At 38.2% G+C, this 24,029-nt stretch overlaps 3 protein-coding genes and 1 long non-coding RNA gene across 6 annotated transcripts; 1 reads left to right on the forward strand and 3 right to left on the reverse strand.

The window, feature by feature from the left end:
- Positions 1-1,500: 1,500 nt before the first annotated feature.
- On the reverse strand, positions 1,501-8,012 carry LOC121629228 (5-hydroxytryptamine receptor 3A-like). Its single transcript, XM_041968856.1, has 9 exons — positions 7,926-8,012; positions 7,655-7,818; positions 6,321-6,365; positions 6,068-6,177; positions 4,336-4,508; positions 4,081-4,241; positions 3,793-4,003; positions 3,545-3,703; positions 1,501-2,356 (listed from the first exon to the last, which is right to left on the reverse strand). Exons 1-9 carry the CDS (start codon positions 7,963-7,965, stop codon positions 2,121-2,123), a joined length of 1,299 nt encoding a protein of 432 aa, XP_041824790.1. The 5' UTR covers positions 7,966-8,012; the 3' UTR covers positions 1,501-2,120.
- LOC121629254 lies at positions 1,785-22,826 on the forward strand. The gene is made up of 3 exons (XR_006008352.1): positions 1,785-1,797; positions 5,640-5,641; positions 22,718-22,826. It is a non-coding gene; the product is annotated as an uncharacterized LOC121629254 (long non-coding RNA).
- Positions 9,514-17,949, reverse strand: tsen54 (TSEN54 tRNA splicing endonuclease subunit). The gene is made up of 12 exons (XM_041968842.1): positions 17,877-17,949; positions 16,526-16,684; positions 16,056-16,119; positions 14,625-14,708; positions 14,374-14,472; positions 14,212-14,264; positions 13,206-13,310; positions 12,633-13,095; positions 12,428-12,563; positions 12,290-12,350; positions 10,163-10,276; positions 9,514-9,989 (listed from the first exon to the last, which is right to left on the reverse strand). The coding sequence occupies exons 1-12, from the start codon at positions 17,930-17,932 to the stop codon at positions 9,839-9,841; spliced, it is 1,545 nt and encodes a 514-aa protein (XP_041824776.1). The 5' UTR covers positions 17,933-17,949; the 3' UTR covers positions 9,514-9,838.
- On the reverse strand, positions 20,652-22,886 carry LOC121629234 (pentraxin fusion protein-like). 3 transcript variants are annotated; one of them, XM_041968869.1, is made up of 5 exons: positions 22,833-22,886; positions 22,047-22,110; positions 21,977-21,979; positions 21,370-21,583; positions 20,652-21,289 (listed from the first exon to the last, which is right to left on the reverse strand). In XM_041968869.1, exons 1-5 carry the CDS (start codon positions 22,869-22,871, stop codon positions 20,878-20,880), a joined length of 732 nt encoding a protein of 243 aa, XP_041824803.1. In that variant the 5' UTR covers positions 22,872-22,886; the 3' UTR covers positions 20,652-20,877. The 3 variants fall into 3 exon arrangements, with proteins under 3 accessions (XP_041824803.1, XP_041824816.1, XP_041824812.1); XM_041968882.1 differs by lacking the exon at positions 22,833-22,886 and adding an exon at positions 22,235-22,253; XM_041968878.1 differs by lacking the exon at positions 21,977-21,979.
- Positions 22,887-24,029: the final 1,143 nt, after the last annotated feature.

Consider the following 24,029-nt stretch of genomic DNA (forward strand, 5'->3'; position numbering starts at 1 on the left):
AAAGTTCATAAGAACAAAGTTTGTTCTTTTTTCTTTTTCTTTTGTTTCCATCTTATTTCTAAGTTAAAATAAGATAAGATAAGATAAGATAAGATAAGATAAGATAAGATAAGATAAGATAAGATAAGATAAGATAAGATAAGACAAGATAAGATAAGATAAGATAAGATAAGACAAGATAAGATAAGATAAGACAAGATAAGATAAGATAAGATAAGATAAGATAAGATAAGATAAGATAAGACAAGATAAGATAAGATAAGATAAGATAAGATAAGATAAGATAAGATAAGATAAGACAAGATAAGATAAGATAAGATAAGATAAGACAAGATAAGATAAGATAAGATAAGATAAGATAAGATAAGATAATCCTTTATTTGTCCCACGGTGGGGAAATTTCAGTGTTACTGCAGCAAAAGTGATAGTGTAAAACCAGTGGGAAAAAACAGCATTATAGAGATAAGAACGAAAACCTGTACAGAACAAAAACTATATAAAAAGTCTATATAAAAATCTATATAGAAGTCTATATAAAAGCATATATACTTGATGAATTTACATTTTTGCACAGTAATGATATTACACATCTGTGTGCGTTATTAGTTTTTGTTGTGGCTGTACAGTGCAAACTGTTGAGTTCGACAGCAGCAGGAAGGAAGGACCTGCTGTATTTCTCCTTCACACACCGCAGGTGAAGCAGCCTGTCACTGAAGGAGCTGCTCAGTGTTGTTAAAAAGTCCTGCATGGGGTGGGACGTTTTCTCCATCAGAGACGAAAGCTTAACCATCATTCTCCTCTCCATCACCACCTCCACCGGATCGAGGGGGCATCCCAGGACAGAGCTGGCCTTCTTAACCAGTTGTTAACCAGTTTTTCTAGCCTAAGTTCACAACATATCTTGCTTTGTGTTTTTGGCCTCAAAGGTGCAGCATGTAATAAAATAAAAATCTATTAATGACAGAAGAAAATAATCTATCATTAAAACCTGTTTCCATTGGTCTCTAATCACTTTGCTAAAATATCTGTCATGTTTTTATTCTCTTGGAAAGAATCATTTATATATACTTACAGTGGGTCCACATACATGGCAGCTGCTATATCTTTTCCATTATTTTTACTAGAGTGTCTCTGAATGGACAAACAACTCTGTATTAAGAGAGAATCCTCTGAGCTTTAAAACTGCAGCACCAGCTTTGTTTGAAAAGTATGTAAAATTGTATTTATAGAGCACTGATCAAGATAAAAATCACAAAGTGCTTCACAAAGATACAAGAAACAAGAAATAGAGAGATCTCAGTTGCTTCACAGCCGTTAGTTCATGAGTCCATGAAGAAGACAGTCATAAATTAATTTTTTTATTTGTAATTTTTCAAAGTTTGAACTTTTTAAATGATATTCCCACAGACAAAATACAAAATCAACAATGTGTGTGTGATTTACACAGACAGAAATCTACACATTTTTTATTCACACACAACTTTAGATAAATATGCACGAATGCAAGTCCTACTTGACAAAATGCTGTTACACCAAAGACCTGAACCTTAAAAACATCATGTTGCATCTAAGAAAAGCAAGAAAGGGATGTTTCTTTGCAATTTCTTTTTTCCTTTTTACTGTAATAAAAAGACACTTTTCTTTTTTAACTTCCGTGCAACAGTTTGCATTTCTTTATTGGTTTTTATTATTTAAGTTAAACAAAATCTATCTTTAAAGGGTAGAACTCTAGAAGTCACATTTAATATGAGATAAAAAATATTCAAGGAGATTAAATTTATTTTGTTTTCTGTACATGTACATCTATTAAGCGGTGGTAATGACCAGCGGTTTTTAGCAGATCAATCCAAATATTGATAGTGTGCCAACATACCAACACTGATATTGATATCAATCAATACTAATGTGATAACATCGACACTTTAATGTAAGGCTTGAAAACATTAACAATCTTCTTAAAAAGGATAATAAAGTGGTTTTTGGTGGATTTGCTTCACCCACAGCACCTACATACACAAAATCAGCTTCTTTTGGTATTTATCAGAAGATCAGAAGATATTATATTGAAACAAACTGACTCCATACACATAAAACATAACATCCAGATTATAAAACACATGTCAAGACTCATTTTCAATCCAGTTGGTACACATGAACACTATGCATGCTAACACAGTCACAAAATAACTAGCAAAGAACACATAGTTAATGATTTTAGCCAGTTTTCTGTAGCATCCGGGCTCTCTCTCATCTTTCTTGTGACTTCCAACTTCCTGTTGTGCTGCTTTCACTTCTTCAAGGATTAGTTTCAGCAGGTCGTGGTCACTGAGCTGATCTGGTGGAAAGCATATTTTCTCTGGTGGGAAATGAGAGGAGAATTCTGCACTGTGAGATCCAACAACATTTTAAGGTGAAATCCTAGAAAAATCCTGTTGTTTTCTACAGTCTCTGACCTCATTCATATTTCTCTCTGTGGGAGCAGTGGCCGAGCTAGACTTATATATATGGTGACCAGGGGGTGAGCCAGACTTTATCTGGGGGGAGTAGGTAGTAAAGTATACATATAGTATTCTTAGTATGGGGGCATATGCTAAGAAAGGAAAGTGTCGTGTTCATTTCACATAAGACATGGGAAATAAAACATCTTTACATTAAGAATTTTACGAAGGCCCATAGAAAGGTAAGTTGGTTGTTTTGGGTGTAATATGTGGATCCTGATGTGGTAGTAGTGGGATCAGTTCTGGTTTACAGTCTAGTGGTGGTGGTAGCCTGGATCTTTGTGTAGCTAGCTCCACATTGGGAGCTGTCAGGCTGCTGATATGAGGCTGGGGTCCGTCTGTGTCCCTTTCTCTTCATTCTTTTATCTCTAAGCCTCTAAATATACTCACTGAAAACTAAATATGACACGGTTTCCCCACTTTACTTTAAAACTAATCTGGTACTAGCATATGACTAGATTGGCATTGTTTTGTAGTCATGCTAACATCAGGTTAATAGCCTGACATAACATTTGTAGTTGAATTTACACAGAGACAAAATCTCTTCTAGAAGTTAGAATGTTTTTAAAGGATGACTAACTAGGAAACTACTTTAAAATTTAATTCTAACTGGTGTGGTGATACTGGTGATCTATACAGATCTGGAAAGACCCTTCTGTCCCTCTCTTCTAGTGACCTCTCAATCACCTGAGGCGGCACCTGGGGTGTCCAATCAGATTTCAGATCACCCCTCTAGCTCCGCCCTTGTGTGGGAGTTTTGAAGTGATAAATTTGGTTAAGTACAGAGAATGGCATGTATGAAGACATGTGTGCAGCGTTTTAAAGACCATATGTGTTAAAAATATTGAAACAGTGCTATATCTCTACAAAGCAAATAACTGTTATTAAGCTCATTGGAAATTTTAAGCTGCTCTTTACTTTCACTGGTTTCTATTTGTATCTAGAAATCAATCAATAATTAAAATACTATTAAAGTAATAAGAAAATGCATAAATTCTGATACCTTTTCATTTCTATATTTATGTTTTTCCATAAAAAAAACATACCTTTATGACATTTGACTTCCAGTTGAATATCCAGTTGTATAGCTACAGAGCTTTGAGCCTTCTTACCACAATAATTATCAAGATCAGTTAGGAAGCTCATCAGCATGGCTTCGAGGACGCTGAGCCACACCATGGTGAAGACTGAAGCGCAGAATTGGGCTACAGTAAAGGTACAGAGGCATTATTGATCAGTGTAACCACTGATGCCCAGCTCCATAATAGTAAAAATATCTTGTGTGACTGCATACCAATCATTGGCAAGTTGTCTTCAGTGGAGGGCAAAATGTCCTTAAGAATCAGCAGTAAGACAGAGATGGACAAGAGAATTGTCACTTTGAAGCCCATTTTTTCACCACTGTCCTCAGAGATGAAGAAGGAAGCCAAATCCAGGACCAGTAAGTAGAACAGCGGCACAATCAGAATGATAACATAAAGCATAGGCTTCCTCTCCAACGTGACCTGTAACAAGAGTGAAATTAGAAACTAACAGACTTGGAGTAACAGGGTAAGAGCTTTCCTCATTAATATTTACCTACAATGAACAAAACTTTGCTCCAATATGTCTCTCCAATAAGTATATCATCAATAACAGTTTCCATTTTTATCAGTCTCCACTCTCCTTGAGTAATCATGAACCACTCAGAGATTCTTGTAAGGATTGTGTCATTATTGACTGTTCCTAGTCTGATGGATCTCACTGTTTAATAAAAAGTTGACAGTTGTTAGATCATTTCCTCTCATTAGATGCGAAAAACAGAATGAGCAGCTGCTCTCAACCAGCTATTGTTTACCGTCAGAGCTCAAGGATCTAAATGTGATGTTGCATCGTTGCATATCAAAGGGGAACAATGTGAGGTTGAGCTGACAGGTGTAGGTCAGGCGCTGGCGTGCAGACGTGTGCATCGCACCATTCGGTTCTAAGAGGACCACTGGATCCTTCTGAACACACCCGCTATCAGAGGAACTGAGGGAAACAGAGGAAGCACATGAAAAAGAACATTTAGTCTGTTAATAATAGACCTGCAGAAAACAAGAGCTACATCTCAGACTCTTCATTATTAATGTTAAAAGTTTATAACAGGACAATTAGAAAAAGACTGAAAGGTACATCTTATTTTGAAGGGTTGCAGGAGAAAACCACTTCTCTCTAAAAACAACAATTAACAATTGGCTTAAGTTGGCAAAGCTGCAGCTGAGCCACAAGACATCTGGAATAATGTCCATTAGACAGACCAGACCAAAGTGGACATGTTTGGTCAGAATGTACAAAACACCAAAACTCAGCATATCAGCAAAAACACCTCATATCAGCTGTAAAGCACGGTGGTGGAGGTTTAATGATCTGGGCTTTGTTTTGCAGTTATTGAGTGGACCATGAACTCCTCTGTGTACCAAAGTATTCTAGACTCAAATGTGAGGCCATTTGTGGTCATGCAACAGAACAACAACTGAGTTTTCATTTGTAAACAAAACTAATGTAAAGTTGTTTAAAAAGCCTATCTATCTATCTATCTATCTATCTATCTATCTATCTATCTATCTATCTATCTATCTATCTATCTATCTATCTATCTATCTACATACAGTATCTCTTGTGAAAACACTATATAAATTAAACTTTGTTAAACAGAATATCAAACTATGGAAACTAAACTTTGATATTCTGTATGTCATTTCTATAGTGTTGAAAAGATTTACTAAAATATTTGTAAAAATGTGAGGGGTGTATTCACTTGTGTGAGATACTGTGTGTGTGTGTGTGTGTGTGTGTGTGTGTGTGTGTGTGTGTGTGTGTGTGTGTGTGTGTGTGTGTGTGTGTGTGTGTGTGTGTGTGTGTGTCTATATATACATAGATAGATATATATATAGATATATATGGACCTATTTCAATTTTTGTTGAATACCCCTGCTCTAGATGATAAATTTACCATCTTGTAGAAACTCAGGTCATGTCCACATGATGACAAGTTTAGTTGTATTCTCTACTTTTTATTACAGGGACGTTCTGTCCACATGGACCCAGCAAAACTCCAGAAGAACTGCTCTATGAGCAGAGCATATTGGTGTTGTGTGGTTTCTGCCGGCTGCAGATGAGGCGTGTTGTAAATGTTCAGGTAGCAGAGCAGACTGAAGCTGACTAGCTGTGTTTTAATAAATTTTTGGAGACAGTAAATGGGGATGCATTCACTGGGCTGAACTAATTGGTAGTGTTCATTAAATGCAGGGAACTGGGGTGTTTAATACATGTTGTTTGTGTCTTGCACACCTAAAGAGTCCCTCCCTTTTTTAAGTTTTACCAATCCTTGAAAGGGTGTTGATAACCTGAATGTGAAAATCACACTGCGGAATGCTAATAAATTTTGCCCACCAGCAGCACTTCACAGCGTTTTTAGGGAAGATAGAGAGCAACAATTTTATGATAAATATTGGGGATTCTGCGGCACTGGAAGATAAATTTTTTAATCTCATCAATGACTTTCACTTTTAAAACCACACACACACACGTTGCAGGTGTATACATACTCCTCTTCGATGATTATATCTGGGATCCAGACCATGGATCTCGGAACAGTCACCCTGTCTATCCCACAGAAGTCCAAGGGATTCCACGTCAGGAACTCATTCGTCCAGTGCTGACCAGAGAAAAGGGTCATAAAAATCAAAAACAGTCTCGTGAATGTCTTTCAAGTTAAAGATGCTGCAGAGGTTCGTGTATGATGAAATAAAAATTTAAAATGATCGTTGGGAGGAGTTCAGTCTGCATCGAGAGTCCTACCGTTTCCATCCAAGTGTGACTTGTGACAGTTTGAGACTTTTCATCCTGCAGATAATAAGCAGCAATGTGGTCAAAAATTATTGTACATGAAATTATTAAACTTCAGGAAACCTTTATATTTAACCCTCTGATTCATAAATTAATAAACAGCATCATGTTTTTTCACAAACAATATTTTACTTCTACAGACATGTATAGTGCCACTTTTCTTTTTTTTTTACATTTGACTTTTTATTTAATTTATTTTTCTCTATTCAATAAAAATATATAATAATATGTTGTCACATTTATATAATATAAATATGTTATATAACTCATGCATATACTAGAAAACAGCCTTTAAATAGGTGTCCACTATAGTGGGCCCTACGCATTAAAATGCAATCAAAATTAAATAAAAAAGAATGACTTTTTTTAAAGGACACTATGCATGTTGAGTTAAAGGTGCATTTCAGTGCAATCATCCTAATTCAACCTGCATATCTTTTTATATTGTCAGGAAAATATTAAATAGATGCAGTGATTAATGTGCATAAAAAGTGGAAATGTGTGTAAATTTCTACCAGCTGTGAAAGTCAGCTTTATTCTTCAACACATTTTGAACATTTCTTTAACTAGCCTCCAGGAATAGTTCTCCAGGATCCTTGAAGGACTTTCCAAAGCTCTTCTTTGGATGTTTCTGCCTTTTGTTTGGTTCTCTGTCCAGATGATCCCACTTCTTCAATAATGTTGAGGTCCTGGTTCTGGGGAGGATCCATCCTTCCATCAGACCTGTTGCCACTGATCTTCAGTCCAGGTCTTGTGTCATGTAACATACCTCAGCCTTTTCTCCCCCGTTTCCCTTATGGCTTCTTGACAGCCACGTTTCCATGGAGACCATTTCTGATGAAGATTTGGCCAACAGTAGATGGATCATCTGAGGGTCCAGATGTATCTTTCACTGGTTCATTCCTTCAGTTAGGAAGGAATGAACCTTTTTTAATGCATGCATGATTCACAGGTCAGACACATACAAAAGAAACCCCACATTCCTCTGAAGATAAGTGAAGAAAAAAACAATTTCCAGAGACAAACTTTGAAAGAACTTAAGAAAACTGGAAAACTATTGCTCAAGACCTCTTTAAAAGATAATAAAGTCTATGTAGAAGGAAATAAAGAAATGAGGGTGGATCAACACCTTTGCAAGGTGCAATAATGACAGTCACCTTTATGACAGGCTGCTGGTAACAAAGAGCCCAAAGATCCCATTTAAAACTGGCATCTTATCAGCCATCACATTGCAGCTCCCTGGGAAAGCTCAACCATCTACACAAATTCTAAAAAAAGACACTTACCACATCTAAAATGCCATACACAAACACGTCCATCTGGACTGAAGTGGTTCTGGTCCAGTTTGTTACTGGTCGCATGATTTCCAAAACTTTATTTGATGCTGTCAGGTTTAGGTATTCCAGTAGACCGTAGTATGAGCATTCTGACATCTGACTGCTGCAAACACCTGCACAGAAGAGAGTCAGAAACTCACGTCACAAACCTGAAAGATCTTAACTTTAACTTTCAACATCACATTACATGTAATCATCAAAGTTTAATATATTAACTCACCAAATAAAGCAAGAAAAAAGAGAGCCCTCAGAGCTGCCATGACTGTTTGCCTTCAGCTCAATCTGAGTAATCCCTTTTAAACCATAGAGCTGCTTACATTTACAAAGCAACAATGAGACGGTGATTGATCTTCGAAATTGCTCTGCCAAAGTTTAAAGCAGCTGCTCTTTGTTCCTGAGCTCTGTGGCCAAATGACATGTCACAAATCATCTAAAGGTTTCTATTGCCAACCGGCAGCTGCGGCACAAACGTCAATATTTCAGTGTAACAGAAGGTGGCAGAGGCGAGGTTTTATGTGTGTTTACATCACCTGTGCTCAACAGTAAGCAGGAAAAAGACAGTTTATTTGTCAGATAGAAACATTTTTCTGGTTGTGAGTTTTAGGGACAAAATAAAAAAAAAAGTAAAAAGAAAAATTCATTACAGGTAAAAAGACTGTGATCTTACTAAACTCCCAAAATCGTCCACAGCAAATAAACAGAACTTTCAGCTTGCAGGTTCTGTTCTGGTGGAACCGGCTCGGATGGAGAACATTAAAATCTTCTGTGTTGGAGACAAAGCAAAGACATTTTTTTTTCTCCCTCTGATCTGATTCACTGATCCTTTGTGCTTAAACTTTGCTTTTTGTTAGTTTTTATTTATAACTACTACTAGAAGTAACTCATTTTAAACTGTTTTTAAGTGTTGCTTGGCTTTATTAACCGTCAGTTATTCTTATTATTTATCTTTCAGTCATTTTTGTTTAATTTTTTTCCAAATACTTTTATTGATTTATTTTTTGTTAAAATTTTCTAATTTTCTATTTTAATTCTGTTTTTGTCATTGGATTCAGAAAGGCCAGTGTGTTGATATCCGCTTGCTAGCATGTAGCAACGTAATATTCAGCTGCAACATCCCGGCAGAAAAAGATATGACGTGGTTTCTCAGCCTTAGGATGATGCAGCGACGACTCCAGAAATGCACATAATAGATGTCACTGTGCCATCAAACGAGTCCAGAACATAGAGTTTAAAGGTCGGAAAGTTACGTAGTGCATCTCTAAAAGGGAGCTTTTCCTCTCCAGTCTCCTCTCACAGCTCAGGATGGAGGATTGAATCAAAGCGAAGATTTTATGCAACCCTGTTTCCCCAGCTAGACAATTGTTTTAATGGTTTATGTGAAGTTATTTTAGACTAATCTGGATCATAATTGTTTTAATTGGATAACTAAAATGCAATTAACAGAATTGGACTATTTTTAAAAGTGCCTTAAGATGACTTTGCTGTATACTACTGTACAAATAAAGCTGAACCGAAGTAAATTTAATCTTAGGAGCCCGACTCCCCCTTTCAGAAAAGCTGATTGATCTGCTCAATGGAGCCACATTAGGCTCCGGCCACCACTTCTTTTCCATGTCCTTCCTTTTTCTTTGGATTAACTTCCCTCAAAATGTAGAACAGATCACAAACACACCGGATTTCACATTAAAATACCATCCAGAATCACAACAGAATTAAATAGTTTTAATCTGTTTTGAGGCAGATACATGGACAAGATCCTCTCGTTTCTGGGGTATGGTGTCCAGAGGTACCAAACGATGATGATGAGATTCATTTTAAATTCTTTTATTCTATCAGACATTGTTAGCAACAAGAGAGGCAGCAGCAACCCCTGTTTCCCACAATTTATTCCAAAAAATAATAAAGCTGTTAACACAGCTTTTTTTTCCAAAAGATGATAACATATTGGCATATTTCCTTGAAGCACATTGGTGAAAGTGTAAAAAAATTCATCTTCCGACAGATTAAACCCGTAGGCCAGAGCTTTGGCATTAAAACTCCTGCTCCTCATATAAATCAAGTTAGCACATAAAGAACTTTACAGTTTTTGCCCAGGAAAAAAAGACAGACTTAAAACTCCTGGATACATCAGGGTCAGGGGTACACATCTGTAGGCAGCTGGAAGCCTTTAAAGGTGTAAAAGGAAATGTCTCCGTGGTCGACGACGGCAAAGACGACAGGGATGTCTCCGCTCTGGAAAGCCAGCAACTTGATGGCTCGTAGGTCGGGCACGGGACCATCGAAGCTGATAGAAAACAGAAAGGGTTTCACATCACCTCAGTTCTCAATAAACGAATCAAAGATAGTAAATCATCTTATCGCTGCCTATCAGAACAGGAATAAAAGCCTGTTTCATCTCATACGCTGTTTTCCTGCAAGCTGATCCTGAGTAAACAAGCACAGGCGGAGTTTACTTACCTGCACACACACATGCGAGAGTACGGTTTGCCCGGCTTGCTTTTCTTGAAGTCAGCCACCGAATCGGGCTGGTAAACATTAAAACAAATCCTCCACTCCTCTGAACCGTTTAACCTGAGTAGACAAAGGACATGAGGTTTTCCTGAATGATGTTCTCTCTCCATCAAAGCATAACTCATCACGCCTGGTGTACAGGAACAGAGCTGAGGCTTTGTGGGTTTGCATATGAAAGATGGTACAGTGACAACAATCCCAACTGATTCATCTTCATTCACAGGTGACTCAGAGCCGATGGCCTCTAATTACAATGAACAGAGACTCAGCACCAGGTCATGTTTGGCATTATAACACACACTACATGATAACAAGAACCTGGCACGAACTAGGGCTGCAACTAATGATTAGTGATCGACGATTAAAACGACTAGTCGACTAATCGGATTATGTATCTCATAATTATTAAATGGCTCTTATTTCACTTTAAGCTTTTAAATCTTGCATGAGGTTACGTAAGTCCGACGTGCCTCCTCTTTAAATGTTTGAGCATTGCAGACGTTCTTCCGTGGTACACAAGGTCCACTTTACAAATCTCACATGTATTTAATTTATTTTGTAAGTTTATTGTGAATTTGGCCCAAACTTTTGACGTCCTTTGCCGCCGTTTTGCAAAAATATCTGTAGCAGGATGGAGGTTGGAGCTACCAGGCTGGTCTCTTTATGGATGTAGTGGAGATGCAGTTAGTTGGTGAGAGAGAAGAGGAAGAAGATGAATGGGTTAGATGGAGGCAACAGGATAGGGAGAGTGAGTGTTCATGCATGTGTGTGTCATTATTTTTAGATTCTTAAAAGCTAAAATGGGTCAATTTGACCCAAAAACACAACTTGCAGCTGCACTTTAGCTGGTTACATGAAGGTGAAATGCAATTTAATGGCCAGTTCGTATCTGGTATTAACATCCACCCTGAGTGTTACGATCACGAGTGGACAACTTATAGCAGGTGTGTTCACACTGTAAAATTATAATGATTTGTGATCACACCTCGGTTAACAGCTGGCTATAAGCTCCTGTACATTACACACAGACAAGCAAATACATACACAATATTTACAATAATTACATTAATTAAAGGCAACTTTTCTAAAAGTCTCCTGCTCATATTTTCTTGTCTTTTTCCAGAGTGAAAGGTCTAGTTCAGAAGTTCCCATCCCTGGTCCTCAAGGCCCACTATCCTGCAGATCTTAGATGTCTCCCTGCTGCAACACACCTGATTCAAATTAATGGCTCATTAGCAGAGCTTGTCATAGAGCCGTTTAATTTGAATCAGGTGTGTTGCAGCAGGGAGCCATCTAAGACCTGCGGGATAGCGGGAGGACCAGGGTTGGGCACTCTGGTCTAGTTCAGCTGGATAAAAGATAAAAATTTGTAAATTATACAGTTTTTTTTATACTGTTTTTTCTTGTTATTGCTTTCTGCTGTAATGCTTTTAATGTTTTATGTAAAGCACTTTGAATTGTCTTGTACATGAAACGCGCTATGCAAAAGAATTAGCGTTGCCTTAAATTTCTACAGATGAGGAGAAGCTGTGTCTAATTTTGATGCTGCTTTTCCACAGAATGTCCTCTTCCTGAAACCTGGAGCGCAATCCTGGTGGAAACTCTGCTTCATGTGTGGAGTCACATCAGGTCACATTAGTCCCTCAATGTGGTCCAGGACATATTTATGTCCAACTACTAACCAAATGTGGACAAATGTGTCCTGGAACATTTCCAAATGGAGCCTGAGACATCAGAGCTGAACGTGTTAAAACTGAATGTTAACATGACCAAGGTCACACCCAGTTTAACACAACCTGGACCAAACTCCTCCTCTCTTTATTCCTGCTAACACTGGATTCATGTGTTTATGGCACATATTTACAAAATAGTTTTAGTGAATGAAGCCTTTATTTTCAGATCTTTTCCACACAGTGATTTATTTAAAGTGAGCGTTTCAGCAGACTTCTCAGCTGTAGGAAACCATCTGGACTTTAAATACTGGAATGTATCACTATAATCTCTTTCCCTCCACTCATCTACTGCCAGGAAATATAGGAAATAAGTTTGTTTCATAACAGTATCAAGTCGTACCCGGATGCTCCCTCCAGCAGATCTGTAGACTTCATCACTCTGATTTTATCCAGCAGCTCAGCTGGAATAAAACAGACATCTCTGTTAGACGACTTTCAGGTGGCTTCATCTTCAAACTCAGATCCTCCAGGAACTCACCGGTGGAGCTTGGCTGTGTCGGGTCATGTAAAGGTGCAACTTCCCTCTTCCACAAGTGAGCAGGTCGGCCCTGACGCTTTTCCTGCCGCCTCGCCAGGAGCTCCTGATACTCCGCCCAGTTTCTGCACCGTCGAACCTGAAAGCAGCTCAGGATGCGAACAATGTTTTCACATGATGTGTTTTTATGTTTTCAGACCCTACAAACCTCCTTGTCCTTGTTCACGTCCCACCGCCGCCTACGTTTGTCCTCTTCCCTCCTCTTCTCCTTTGCAGACATGATGATCTTGCGCAGGTTTATCTTCTGCATCCAGGAGGCGGCATTACAGACCCCCACGCTCAGATCTCCAGGTAGCAGCGAAGGGTCTGGAGGGGCCAGGCAGCTCCGGCTGCACTCCCTGGAGCCCAGATCCGGGAAAGGGATGGCACTGAAGTCCCAGCGTGAGGAACTCGAAGCGGAGACATGAGCTGAACTTCTGTCTGAGTCTGGTCCGGAAACATCCGTCATCCACCAGGTCCTGCCACCACCTTCATCTGCAGAACTAACAGGGGCAGTCTGGTTCTCGGGAGTCTCTGCAGGAGGCGCCAGGTGCGACCCCCCCTCATCTTTACGGCTGCAGCTATCCACCTCCATTTTCTCAGTTGTGGGTTCTTCTTGTGTTTCAGTGCGACTGCAGATGGAGAAGTTCAGTTACAACTCGTTTTCTACGATGTATCTTGTCCAGTCCTTCATGCCAGATGCTTAAATCAAACCTCATAATAGTGCAGAGCCTTCGTTTACCTGCATGTTGGCGTGGGGCTGGCACTGCGCTTCCTCTTCAGCTGTCTTCCTCTGTCACGTGACCAAGTCAGGTTCAGCTGTTTCTCATAAGACGATGCCTCTGAACTAGAAGAAGCCAAACACAACACACATGTTCAGCTAGAACCTGGACCTCCGCAGCAGAAGAACCGTCTTAACAGGATCATCTCTGAATCGTAGGATGATTGTTTCTGACGTGTAAAAGCAGGAAAATTAACCAGACTACTGTTCCCTTTAATTCCATTTAGCTGATTTGGTATCACAGTCTTGTTGCTGTGCAGGCTGCCTCCCTGTCCCGAGTTAATGGACCAGTCAACAGAAGTCAGTGCTGGTCTCCACACTTTCCTTTGGGCGGCTGCCCAGATCCATAAATGACCCAAAGAGTGTTTGAATTTGTTTTTTAATCATGTATTGCAATCAAAGACAATGATTTATTTTCAGAAGCCCACCACAGATGGCTGTTCCCAGCCTGCATCAAGGGTTTGTTTGCTGATGCTTTCAGTGTCCTGCAGGAAGTCTAACTCCAAAACCTCGTTGAGTTTGGTAAAGCATCGTTGAAACGATCAGTTTGGAGCATCAGTGCTAAAAGTGTGGAAAGTTATTGTGGAGTCCTGCTTATGGAAAAGATTAATAAATAAACTTAATTCAAGCTGTTGTTGCTCAGACTGAAGAGCAGACAGAAGGATGCTGTCCTGTCTGAATGGGACACTAACACTGCTCAGCATAACATGGAACATTGTACTGTATTATATTATATAATACTTTATTTTATTTTCTATTATGTAGCGCTGTTGTTATTGTTAGTGTTTAGTGTATTAAACTTATTATATTTTACTTTATTTTATACAATTTCCTATGCCCTTTTGGCACAATTACTTATTTTTCTAACCTGTTTCTTGTTGTTTCTTTTCTTTGTTAACTTCCACATACTGTGAAACAGATAACTACAACATTGGTTTTTTTAATGGACTGAATAAGGTTCTGTTACCTGGGATCAAATCTGTGCACCACGTAGCCGAGCCTCTTCAGATGCCCAAACACCTTTGAGATAAAAAAATAAATAAATTTAAATAAAAATACAGTGTTTAGACTGGTTATTTGTTGCATTAAGACTTTAAAAAATGCATTGTTAGATTAATAGTAACTGCACCTGGTATTGCTGCAGCCTCACAGTGTCTGAAGACAGAAACCTCTCGTACCCGTCCTGGATGGAAAGTGGAAGGTCCTGATAAAACACCTGCAGGTTTCCCTGTTCACATATAAGCATTCAGTCAGCGACATCACCAGCTCACAATATTACCTGTTAATAATGACATTTAACATGTTAAATTAAATAGAACTGAATAAATAGAAATAATGAAGTGCTTTTTGTTGGTAAACTGCATCCTATCTGTCACTCACACACTCCATCAGGTAGAGCGCCTCCTCAGGCAGCAGGTACTGCTTGTTGTTTGCAGAAAAGCCCATCGTCTGCCAAAACTTTCCCTTTAAAAAGAAATAAAAGAGGTGGCAGACTTATACACTACAGGCTAATAATATGCTAAATATCTCATAATAAAAAGTCAAAGAAAAAATTGTTTTAACTTTGCAGCCATTTTTAAACTGAGGTTGATTATATTTTATTAATTTTTATCCACAGATTTCTTCTTTACAGTACTTTTGATTTAATGTTAACTTTTTCTTGTTAGTCTTATTTCACTGTTACACTAAATTGCATTTTTATTATATTTTTTCTGATTTAATTCTATGATGCATCCTGTAATATAAAATCCTTTCGAAATGTTCTGAATAAACACTAGAGGCTGATAAAGCTTTTTATCGGCTCTAGAGTTTGTTGAGACAAATTCCTGGGATTTTTTTTCCCACAATGCAAAAGCATTTCCTGGTTTTTCACCCTCTGAATGTCACTTTGGATATTCAGCTCCATTTCCACCAACGGGTTCAGGTTGAAACACATTTTTTTTGCATTTTCAGAGGCAAAAACCGGGAAGGATACCAAAATATCCAAACCATTAGCGATAGATGTCCACCACAGTTTTATGTTCCTCCTTATGTTAGTTTCCAGTTGCATTTGGCCTATACTGCCACCCTGTGGTGACACACAACCTTGACATTAAACCAATAAAGGGGACCTGTCAGATTTAGATTTTTGCAGCTTTTTGTCAGTTCCCTGAAGATTAGCTTTGCTAGTTAATGGAAACCTGGCTTATAGCTCAGACTTGTTCACAGTGAAGCATTAATGTTCATGTACGATTTCCTTCGCAGCTTCTATGTAACACCATATTTTTTAATGCCGCCCTTTTTTCCTAATTCTAAGCCCTCTGAAGCTGAATTACAGGTATTAGTTTAGTTTATAAAGTTTATAAAAGTTAGCATAGAGGTCAGTGACTTTAGTTTATGTGGTTTAACCTGTTTTGTTGAATATGAGTGATGTGTTCAGTGAGTGTGTAAAATTATCTAATTACATTCTGCTTAGACTTCACCCCGATTCATTGAGCCTGGTAGCTCTATCAAAAACCTGGACAATTTGGATTTAGAAAATTGAGGGATAGAACAAAGTGGACGAGGCAAAGGGTGAAATGAGACTATGTTTTAAGCTGCCTCCAAATCTGCATAAAATCATTTCTGAATCACGTCACACTGCAGGATGTACATTTAAATACATTTCTTTAAGATATATTTTAAAATAAAATCTATTCCTGTGTTTTTCTGTCATTTTATTATCAGCATTATTGTCTCATTTTATTGGATTTTCAAGAGAAAAAGGCTGAAGGTCACATTTTTCTGATATCGCACAGGCCAAGTCAGACTGGTAGAAAGGACAGAACTCACAGCTGGAGACTGAAGCTCCACAATCTGGTCACTTGGAATCCACGTGGCTTTAACAAGGTTTCCTCTGCAATGACATAAAACCAGACAGCATCCATCTCATGTCTGGAAACAAAACCTGACTGCTGCAGTCATGGAAACGTATTTACATTTCTACCCATTTTCAAGAAATAAAACAGCTTGAGAATCACAATGAATACGTCACTTCCTTACTTAAGTTAGGATATGATCGTGTTATAATACATTCCCTGATGTTGCATTCAAGGACAGCCAGCAAGGTCAAACAGAAACTTTAACCCCAATGCTATTTGTACAGGATTTATCTTTGCCATTGCTTTGTCTTTGTTGAACACTTCAGCTGCTCAAAGCTCTTAAATGCATCACTGAGGACAAATATATAAGGAATGGGACAGGTTACACATCAGTTAATATCAGTGGTTATGGGATGACTGATGGACGCTGCATCAACTCACAGCCTCTCCACTCTCTCCTCTGATATGAGGCTCCAGTGTTCATCCAGGCTCTGCTGCAGCCGCCATCTTTGCTCCTCCGAATCGTTGGGGTAGAAGTCCTTCTGTCCTCTGACGGGGATTTTATGACTCCTGGAGCGAGCAGCAAACAGCTCACATGGGCTGCAGGTTCAAAGAAAAGAAACACTCAGGTCAGATGATTAGAGCTGGTACATATACACAGCTGATTTCTAGAACATGACAATGAGTTCACTGGACTCCACAGTCACCAGATCTCAGTCCAGTAGAGCAGCTTTGGGATGTGGTGGAACGGGAAATTCTCATCATGGATGCAGCTGACAAACCTGCAGCAACTGTGTGATACTGTCATGTCAGTAAGGAGCAAAACATCTGAGGAATGTTTCCAACACCTTGTTTAATCTATGACACCAGGAATAAAGGCAGATCTGGAAGAAAAAGAGGTCCAACCAGGTACTAGAAGGTGGACCTGATAAAGTGGACAGTGAGTGTGTTTCATTATCATCATTATTATATCAATTTTTAGCAAGATTTCTTTCTTTTCTTTAACCAAGATAGTTGTTAAGTGTGCTCTCTCTCTCTCTCTCTCTCTATATATATATATATATATACACACATATATATATATAGTATTTTTGCATTATATAATGTTAAAATAAAATGTTTCTCTCATTCGTTTTTATTTTATAATGTTGCTGTAACACTGCAATTTTTGGGATCAATAATGTACATTTGATTCAGATGTCTGATTATCAATAGAGAAAATTAGAAGATTGCTTCCCTTTTACTTAATCTGTCCATTGCTTTTGCGGCAAATAATCATGTATCAACAATAATAACCCACACTTTGTATATTTGGAGTCATGAGATCATGAATCACTGCTATGGTACCCTGCTCAGACCAATTTTAATTCATTTAATAACAGTCAGTGATATCGGTCGTGAGAAATTAACCTTACAGAGAAAGTTCTCATTCAGCAGTACACCTCCAACACACACTACAGAGAGCCGAAATTTACTACAGACGACTATACTGTCAAAACATATAAACATACTATTTCTGTGACAATATCTCCTCTGGAAATAATCGCAGCAATGGCTACAAATCTGATCAAGTGCGTTTTAATGGCAATTTAAATTGTGTTTTAATGTAAGTGAACTTAGCTGACAGCGTTAAATGAAACTGTGTCTCTACCATGTGCACAAGGAAACAGTCCGAGAGTTCCAACAGCTGACAACACGTGAGAAACAACGACACAGGGAAAAAATACTACATAAATTTTGTCAACCCTTTTAGTTTAATATCTGATAATTGCAAATAAAAGCCGAGACGAACCTCAGTATTTCACTGTAGAACTTCGTTTCGGTGTCCGTCTTGTTTTGGTCCGCCATGACAGCCACTGGCTGAAGGTGTCCTCCTCTGGGTCCTAACGCCTGTCAAATCACGTATAACAAACAGCTGCACATATGACCAGCAGAGGGCGCTAAAGTCGCTCTTTATTTATCCCCCTTTTTCTTTTTCTTTCACATGTTGTTTCCAGTTATTTGTGTACTTGATTGATTGAGAAAGTTTTTTTTTAACATAATGTCAAAATATAAAAACAAAAAGAGATAAAAAAATAAAATAAAAACACACTAGTTCAAAATGAGTGGGTTAAAGCAGAAGTTTATATAATGCCACTCCAGTATATTATAACAATTTTCATTTGTTATACCATTGTCAAGGCAAGGCAAGGCAAATTTATTTGTATAGCACATTTCATATACAAGACAATTCAAAGTGCTTTCCATAAAACATTACAGCAGGGTGCAGAAAGTAATAAAAGAGCATTAAAAAACAAAGATTAAAAAAATGCAAACAAATGGAAATGGAAGATGCTAAAATAAAATAGATAAAATGAAAGAAATTAAGTTCCAGTGTGAGGAAAGACAATATTAAAACATGATTCCAGCTTAAAAGAACCAGATGTAGATTTTGACTTCTAAATCAAAACTAGTAAAATGCAGCAGAGAACAGGTGGGTCTTTAACCTTGATTTAAATAAACTGAGTGTTTCAGCTGATCTGAGGCTTTCTGGGAGTTTGTTCCAGACAGGTGGAGCATAGAAGCTGAATGCAGCTTCTCCATGGCTGGTTCTGACTCTGGGAACCGATAAGAAACTGGAACCAGATGACCTGAGGCTTCTGGAAGGTTCATACAGGGTCAAGAGGTCACTGATGTATTTTGGTCCTAAACCATTCAGGGCTTTATAGACCAGCAGAAGAACTTAAAAATATATTCTCTGACGAACAGGCAGCCACTGTAAAGACCTCAGAGCTGGACTGATGTGGTCCACTTTCTTGGTCTTAGTGAGGACTCTAGCAGCAGAGTACTGGATAAGCTGCAGGTGTCTAATTGATTTTTTTTAGGTAGAACCTGTAAAAACACTGTTACAATAATTAAGCTGACTAAAGATGGAAGCATGGACTAGTTTTTCCAGGTCCTGCTGAGACATCAGAACTTTTACCCTTGATATATTCTTAAGGTGACAGTAGGCTGATTTTGTGACTCCCTTAATGTGTTTCTCAAAGTTAAGGTCTGAGTCCATCAGTACACCCAGATTTCTAGCCTGGTTGGTGGTTTTTAGGTGTATAGACTGAAGCTCTGTAGTGACCTTTAATCGTTTCTCTTTCGTGCCAAAGACCATCACCTCGATCTCCTGGTGACATTGTAATATATATCTGTGTGTCATCTGCGTAGCTATGGTAACTAATTTTGTTTTTCTTTATGATCTGTGCCAGTGGGAGCATGTAGATGTTAAACAGAAGAGGCCCCAGGATGGAACCTTGGGGGACTCCACATGTAATTTTTGTCTGCTCAGATGTAAAATTACATATTAACACAAAGTACTTTCAATTCTCTAAATAGGATTTAAACCAGTGTAGCGTAGTGCCAGAGAGGCCCACCCAGTTCTCCAGTCGTTTCAGTAATATATTGTGGTCAGCTGTATCAAATGCAGCACTGAGGTCCAATAAGACTAAGACTGACATTTTTCTATCGTCTGTATTCAAAATTTCCATGAAAACTTTGGCAAAGTCATTGCAGCCTTGGTGGAATAAAGTTCAGGTGCTACTGATACAGGAGGGTTTGTTAACCTGTCAACAATAGCGAATAAGACCTGAGCATCATGATAGTTTTTGCTAATAATGTCAGAGAAATAGGACTTTCTTGCATTCCTCAGTTGTAAATTGTAAGAGTGAAGTTTCTCTTTATACATGTCATAATGAACCTGTAGATTTGTTTTTCTCCATCTGCGCTAGGCTTTCCGACACTCTCTTTTTCCAGGCTTTACCAGTGTGGAATTTCTCCATGGAGACTTTTTCCTTCCAGAGACAACCTTCACCTTAATAGGAGCAATAGCAGCCATAATATTTAACCAGATGAAATGCACAAATCAAGCGTCAATTTACGTGACAAATTTGGAGCCTTACCTTCAACAGCAATGTAAAAAATGAAAATCCTGATTTTCTCCTGCCATAGCCAAGGAATGAAAACATAATGATATTAAGGCTTTTCTATGAGTTTAATGCAGATTTGAATGTTTGCAATTTTATAACACACAGAAACACTCCTTGAAAATGTTTTTTACTTCCACCATCCAGACTAAAAGAGGCCATCACCAACTACACCTCAAAATTATATTTATTAAAAACAACAAAAAAAAAGCCATGATAAAAGGATGCCAGTTTGTCGTAAAAGGTCACTACAGAGGCCAGTGGGGCGTCCTCTAAGAAGGGGAAATTTTGTGATTGACTTTATTTTTTATGAAGTTTTACTAGGTTTCTTGTAAAGAAACGACAAATTACAGGCCATTTTTTCATGTTAATTTAAAGTAGGGGTAAAAAAAATGTCATCATAAAGGAAGTCTATGGTACAAAGCTTGTAGCTAACAGTACCGGCATAACTTTATTGTTCATTCTGACATTTAAAAAAAGTAATAGTCCCACAAAATCAATGATAATCAAAATGAAGTTTAGAATATGAACTTGGTGTTTGTTTCCTGGTTTCTTTTTTGGTGATTCATTCAATATAAATAAAAACAAACCTTTCATTGAAAGTCATAAAAAAGATCTTAAACGTCATCATTTTATTGAGGTTTAAATTTCAAATTACATATCAGTCACAACACAACTTTCTTTTAACAGGACTTAAGGGTTACGGACATCTTACAGATGGAAAGTGCATTGATATTTGATATTTTCAGTTTTGATTGCTGCTGTGGGATCATTGATCACTCCTAAACTTCATGTAGGTCATACAGCAGGATGGAGATCTTCCATTGACTGAGAACCTTCCAGCTACTGCTGAAACTGGACAATCTTGACATTCCCGTTGACTGTAGGGCTTTCTGTGTCCCAGTCAAAGATGCTTCCTGTTTGGGAAATAATCCCAGAGGAGACATCTTTGATTGTGCTGTCTGACAGAACAGAATCCCACATATTGACATCAGTGATCGCCCCAACAAAACTCTGACTTGAGTCAAACTTTCCAAGGAAGCTGTCTGCATCCTGCCCGAGGATAACTCGGCCTCCACCAGCCACCTGGTGGTTCTTCCTGTAGATTTTGGTCAGACTTTTCCTGCCGTCCATGAAGAGTGCCGTTGCGCCTGAAATGGATTCCCAGGTGACACACAGGTGGGTCTGCAGGGCACCCAGAACAGGGACTCGGAAGAAAACACCGTCTTTAGAACTCCTGAGGTAGAGAGACAATCTAAAACACACAGACATCCATCTAAATAAATGCACTAAAGCTTAAACGTTGAATGGATTATGGAGCTTTGTGTGTTCTACCTGCCGTCACTTTCCTGCCACAAATTCAGCTCATCATGATCTTGAGTACGATATGTAAACAAGCTGATCTCTCGATTTTCGGGGAGCTCTGTGGCCACACGCATGCACAGAGTGAACGCGAGTAGGTTCATTGGTTTCCGAGGGGTCAGCTCCGCATAACTGGTATCTGTCTCTACGGGGAAAATCAAGGTCTTCCCGAGGGTTCCCTGAGGATCTACGGAGGGACAACAAGATTCAGTCATGAAATGTACAAAAACTTCAGTTCATTTTTGTGGTTCCTGAAAGTAAAATAATTCCTGGTTTGGGATGTGACTGAGGCAGCTCTCCAGCCTTGACGAAGATGAACACGAAGATGCACATTTCAGCAGTTTTGTTTTCAGCTTATAGTGACTTCAGACACCTAGATGCTCTAAAGAACAACAAAAAAGTAATATTCCCACAATCTGTTCCCTTCAGTTGCTTTAAGCCAACATTGTATTATTTGGTTTAAAGCAACAGAACTTTTAGTGTTTTTCCAGAAACAAAAAATAAATGAAAACTTAAAGAGAGATAAATTATATTTAATGTAACCTGTTTAAACGGCATTCACGTTTTCAGTCATTGTCACTGCCTTTAAATTAAAAACAGAAATAAAAAATGAAATGTTTACTGTTATGTATGAACAGACATGCACTTACCTGTCCATGCCACAGAGATGATGGATAAAAGGATGGCTAAACGTCTCATTTTATCTGATCCAACCTGCAGAAAAAGAAGTTCCTCACTCAAGATTTTCAGAAGCAGATTTTATTTCTATTTTCTATTTTTCTTAATGTTTAGAAACATTAAATGAGGATATAAAAGTAAAGTGAAGCTGGATACTTACTGTTCTGTTGAGAAACTCCTGCTCTCAATGACAGGAGGGAACATTTATAATCCATTTTAACACGTAAAGCAAACAGAAGCATGTGTTTTTCTTTAATAATCGATACATAACCTGATTTCCCGTAAGGTTGCAGAACTCTAAACAGATTATATCTGTGTCCAGAGTGCAAACTGAAGCTCACAGATCAACTCAACACTACATTTATTTTTATTATTTTGTTCTGTAATACATAAAAAGAAAGACAAAAAGACTTTGACAGTAAAGTTCTTTATTGTTTCTGACACTGAGAAAACAGAATGATGGAGAGTTTCAGGTGTTATTTATTCCTGTTCTTCCTGTAAACCTGTCTTAAAGTTTGCAAACAACAGGTTGTGTCATGATCATGGGCTGTGTTTGTGTTTTTAAGTTCTGTCGTGATCGTGTTTGTAATTTATTTAGTTATGATTTTGGTTTAGTTCTGGTTTTTGTCATGTTCAATTTAAGATCGTTACTAGTGATGACTCAAAAACCCCAAAACCTGCATCAAGTAAAAGGACGTGTCCAAATGAATAAACCCTTTTACCTGCACCAATTCTGCCTCCTGCCTGATTATACCTACATTTGGGTCCCCACCTCTGCCAACACGTAACAGGTTCATGGTTGTTTCAGGTCAGGACTGCAGGCAGGCCAGTACCCGTTCCCTCTTCTTCCGCAGCCATGCCACTGTAATGTAGCAGGTTTTTGCTGAATCATCCTGATGGAAACTTCATGTATGTCCCTGGAAAAGATGTTGCTGTTAAAGCTCGGTGAACTTTTCTGTATCATTACCATCACAGAACCCTGATCCGACCACATGCACAACCCCAATCTTTAGAATATATGAAGACGCGTTTGCAGGAAGAATGGGACAAAATAACACCTGAATCTCCTCATCACCTGCTGTCCCCACTGTCAGAATATCTTTTAATTATTGGAAGAAGGAATGGGAACACTACAAAGTGAGAAAGACTTACAGTTCCTTTTCTTTCTTTCTTAATAAAAATGGATGTACATTGATAAATTGTATGAGTTGAGCTGTTAACTTCTCTGTACTTGAACTCTAAACACAGAAATGAACTTCTTTCATAGAGTCAAGGTCTCCAACATCCAGGACTTCTGGTAATTCAAAGATAAACAAATGCTTCTGTTTGTTTTATGTGTAAAAAAAAGTTTATACAGGTTCCAATCTGCTGTTGAGAGCAGGAGTTTCTCAGCAGAACAGTAAAATATCCAGCCTGATTTAATGTTTCTGAACGTTATGTTGAGTGAGGAACTTCATATTCTGCTGGTTTGATCAGATAAAATATGTTTTTCAACCATTCTTTCATCCTCTGTGCCATCTCTGAGTCATGGATAAATATGTGCATGTCTGCTCCAGCAAGACTGAGCTGGGAAGCAGGTGAATGGGCCTGTAAAATAAAATAAAAAAATACAATCAAATAAAAATAAAAAAACACATTTTAATTTAGCTTCTTTTTGTGGACTTCTCCATTCTCCAATCAGAGAGCTGGTGTGTACTTTTTAACAAAATATTCTGTGAAATAAGTAAGACATTCTTTCATAAGTGGAGTTTTTATACATGAATTTGTAATGTTGTTGCTGAGGCCATTTTTTTATGATTAGGACTTAATCCTAGTTATTCTATAGTTCTGTGTTGCAGTTGAAATGATCTTCTTTTATTAGTGGATTTTGATTGGCTGCTAGACTGAAGTAAAAAAGAAAAAAGAATCAGCCAAGAAAGGTAGATAAGAAGTCACTGGACCTTGAAGCAACATAG

The sequence above is a fragment of the Melanotaenia boesemani genome, chromosome 2 (genome assembly GCF_017639745.1).
Source record: "Melanotaenia boesemani isolate fMelBoe1 chromosome 2, fMelBoe1.pri, whole genome shotgun sequence".
In the NCBI taxonomy this organism is placed as follows: Eukaryota; Metazoa; Chordata; class Actinopteri; order Atheriniformes; family Melanotaeniidae; genus Melanotaenia; species Melanotaenia boesemani.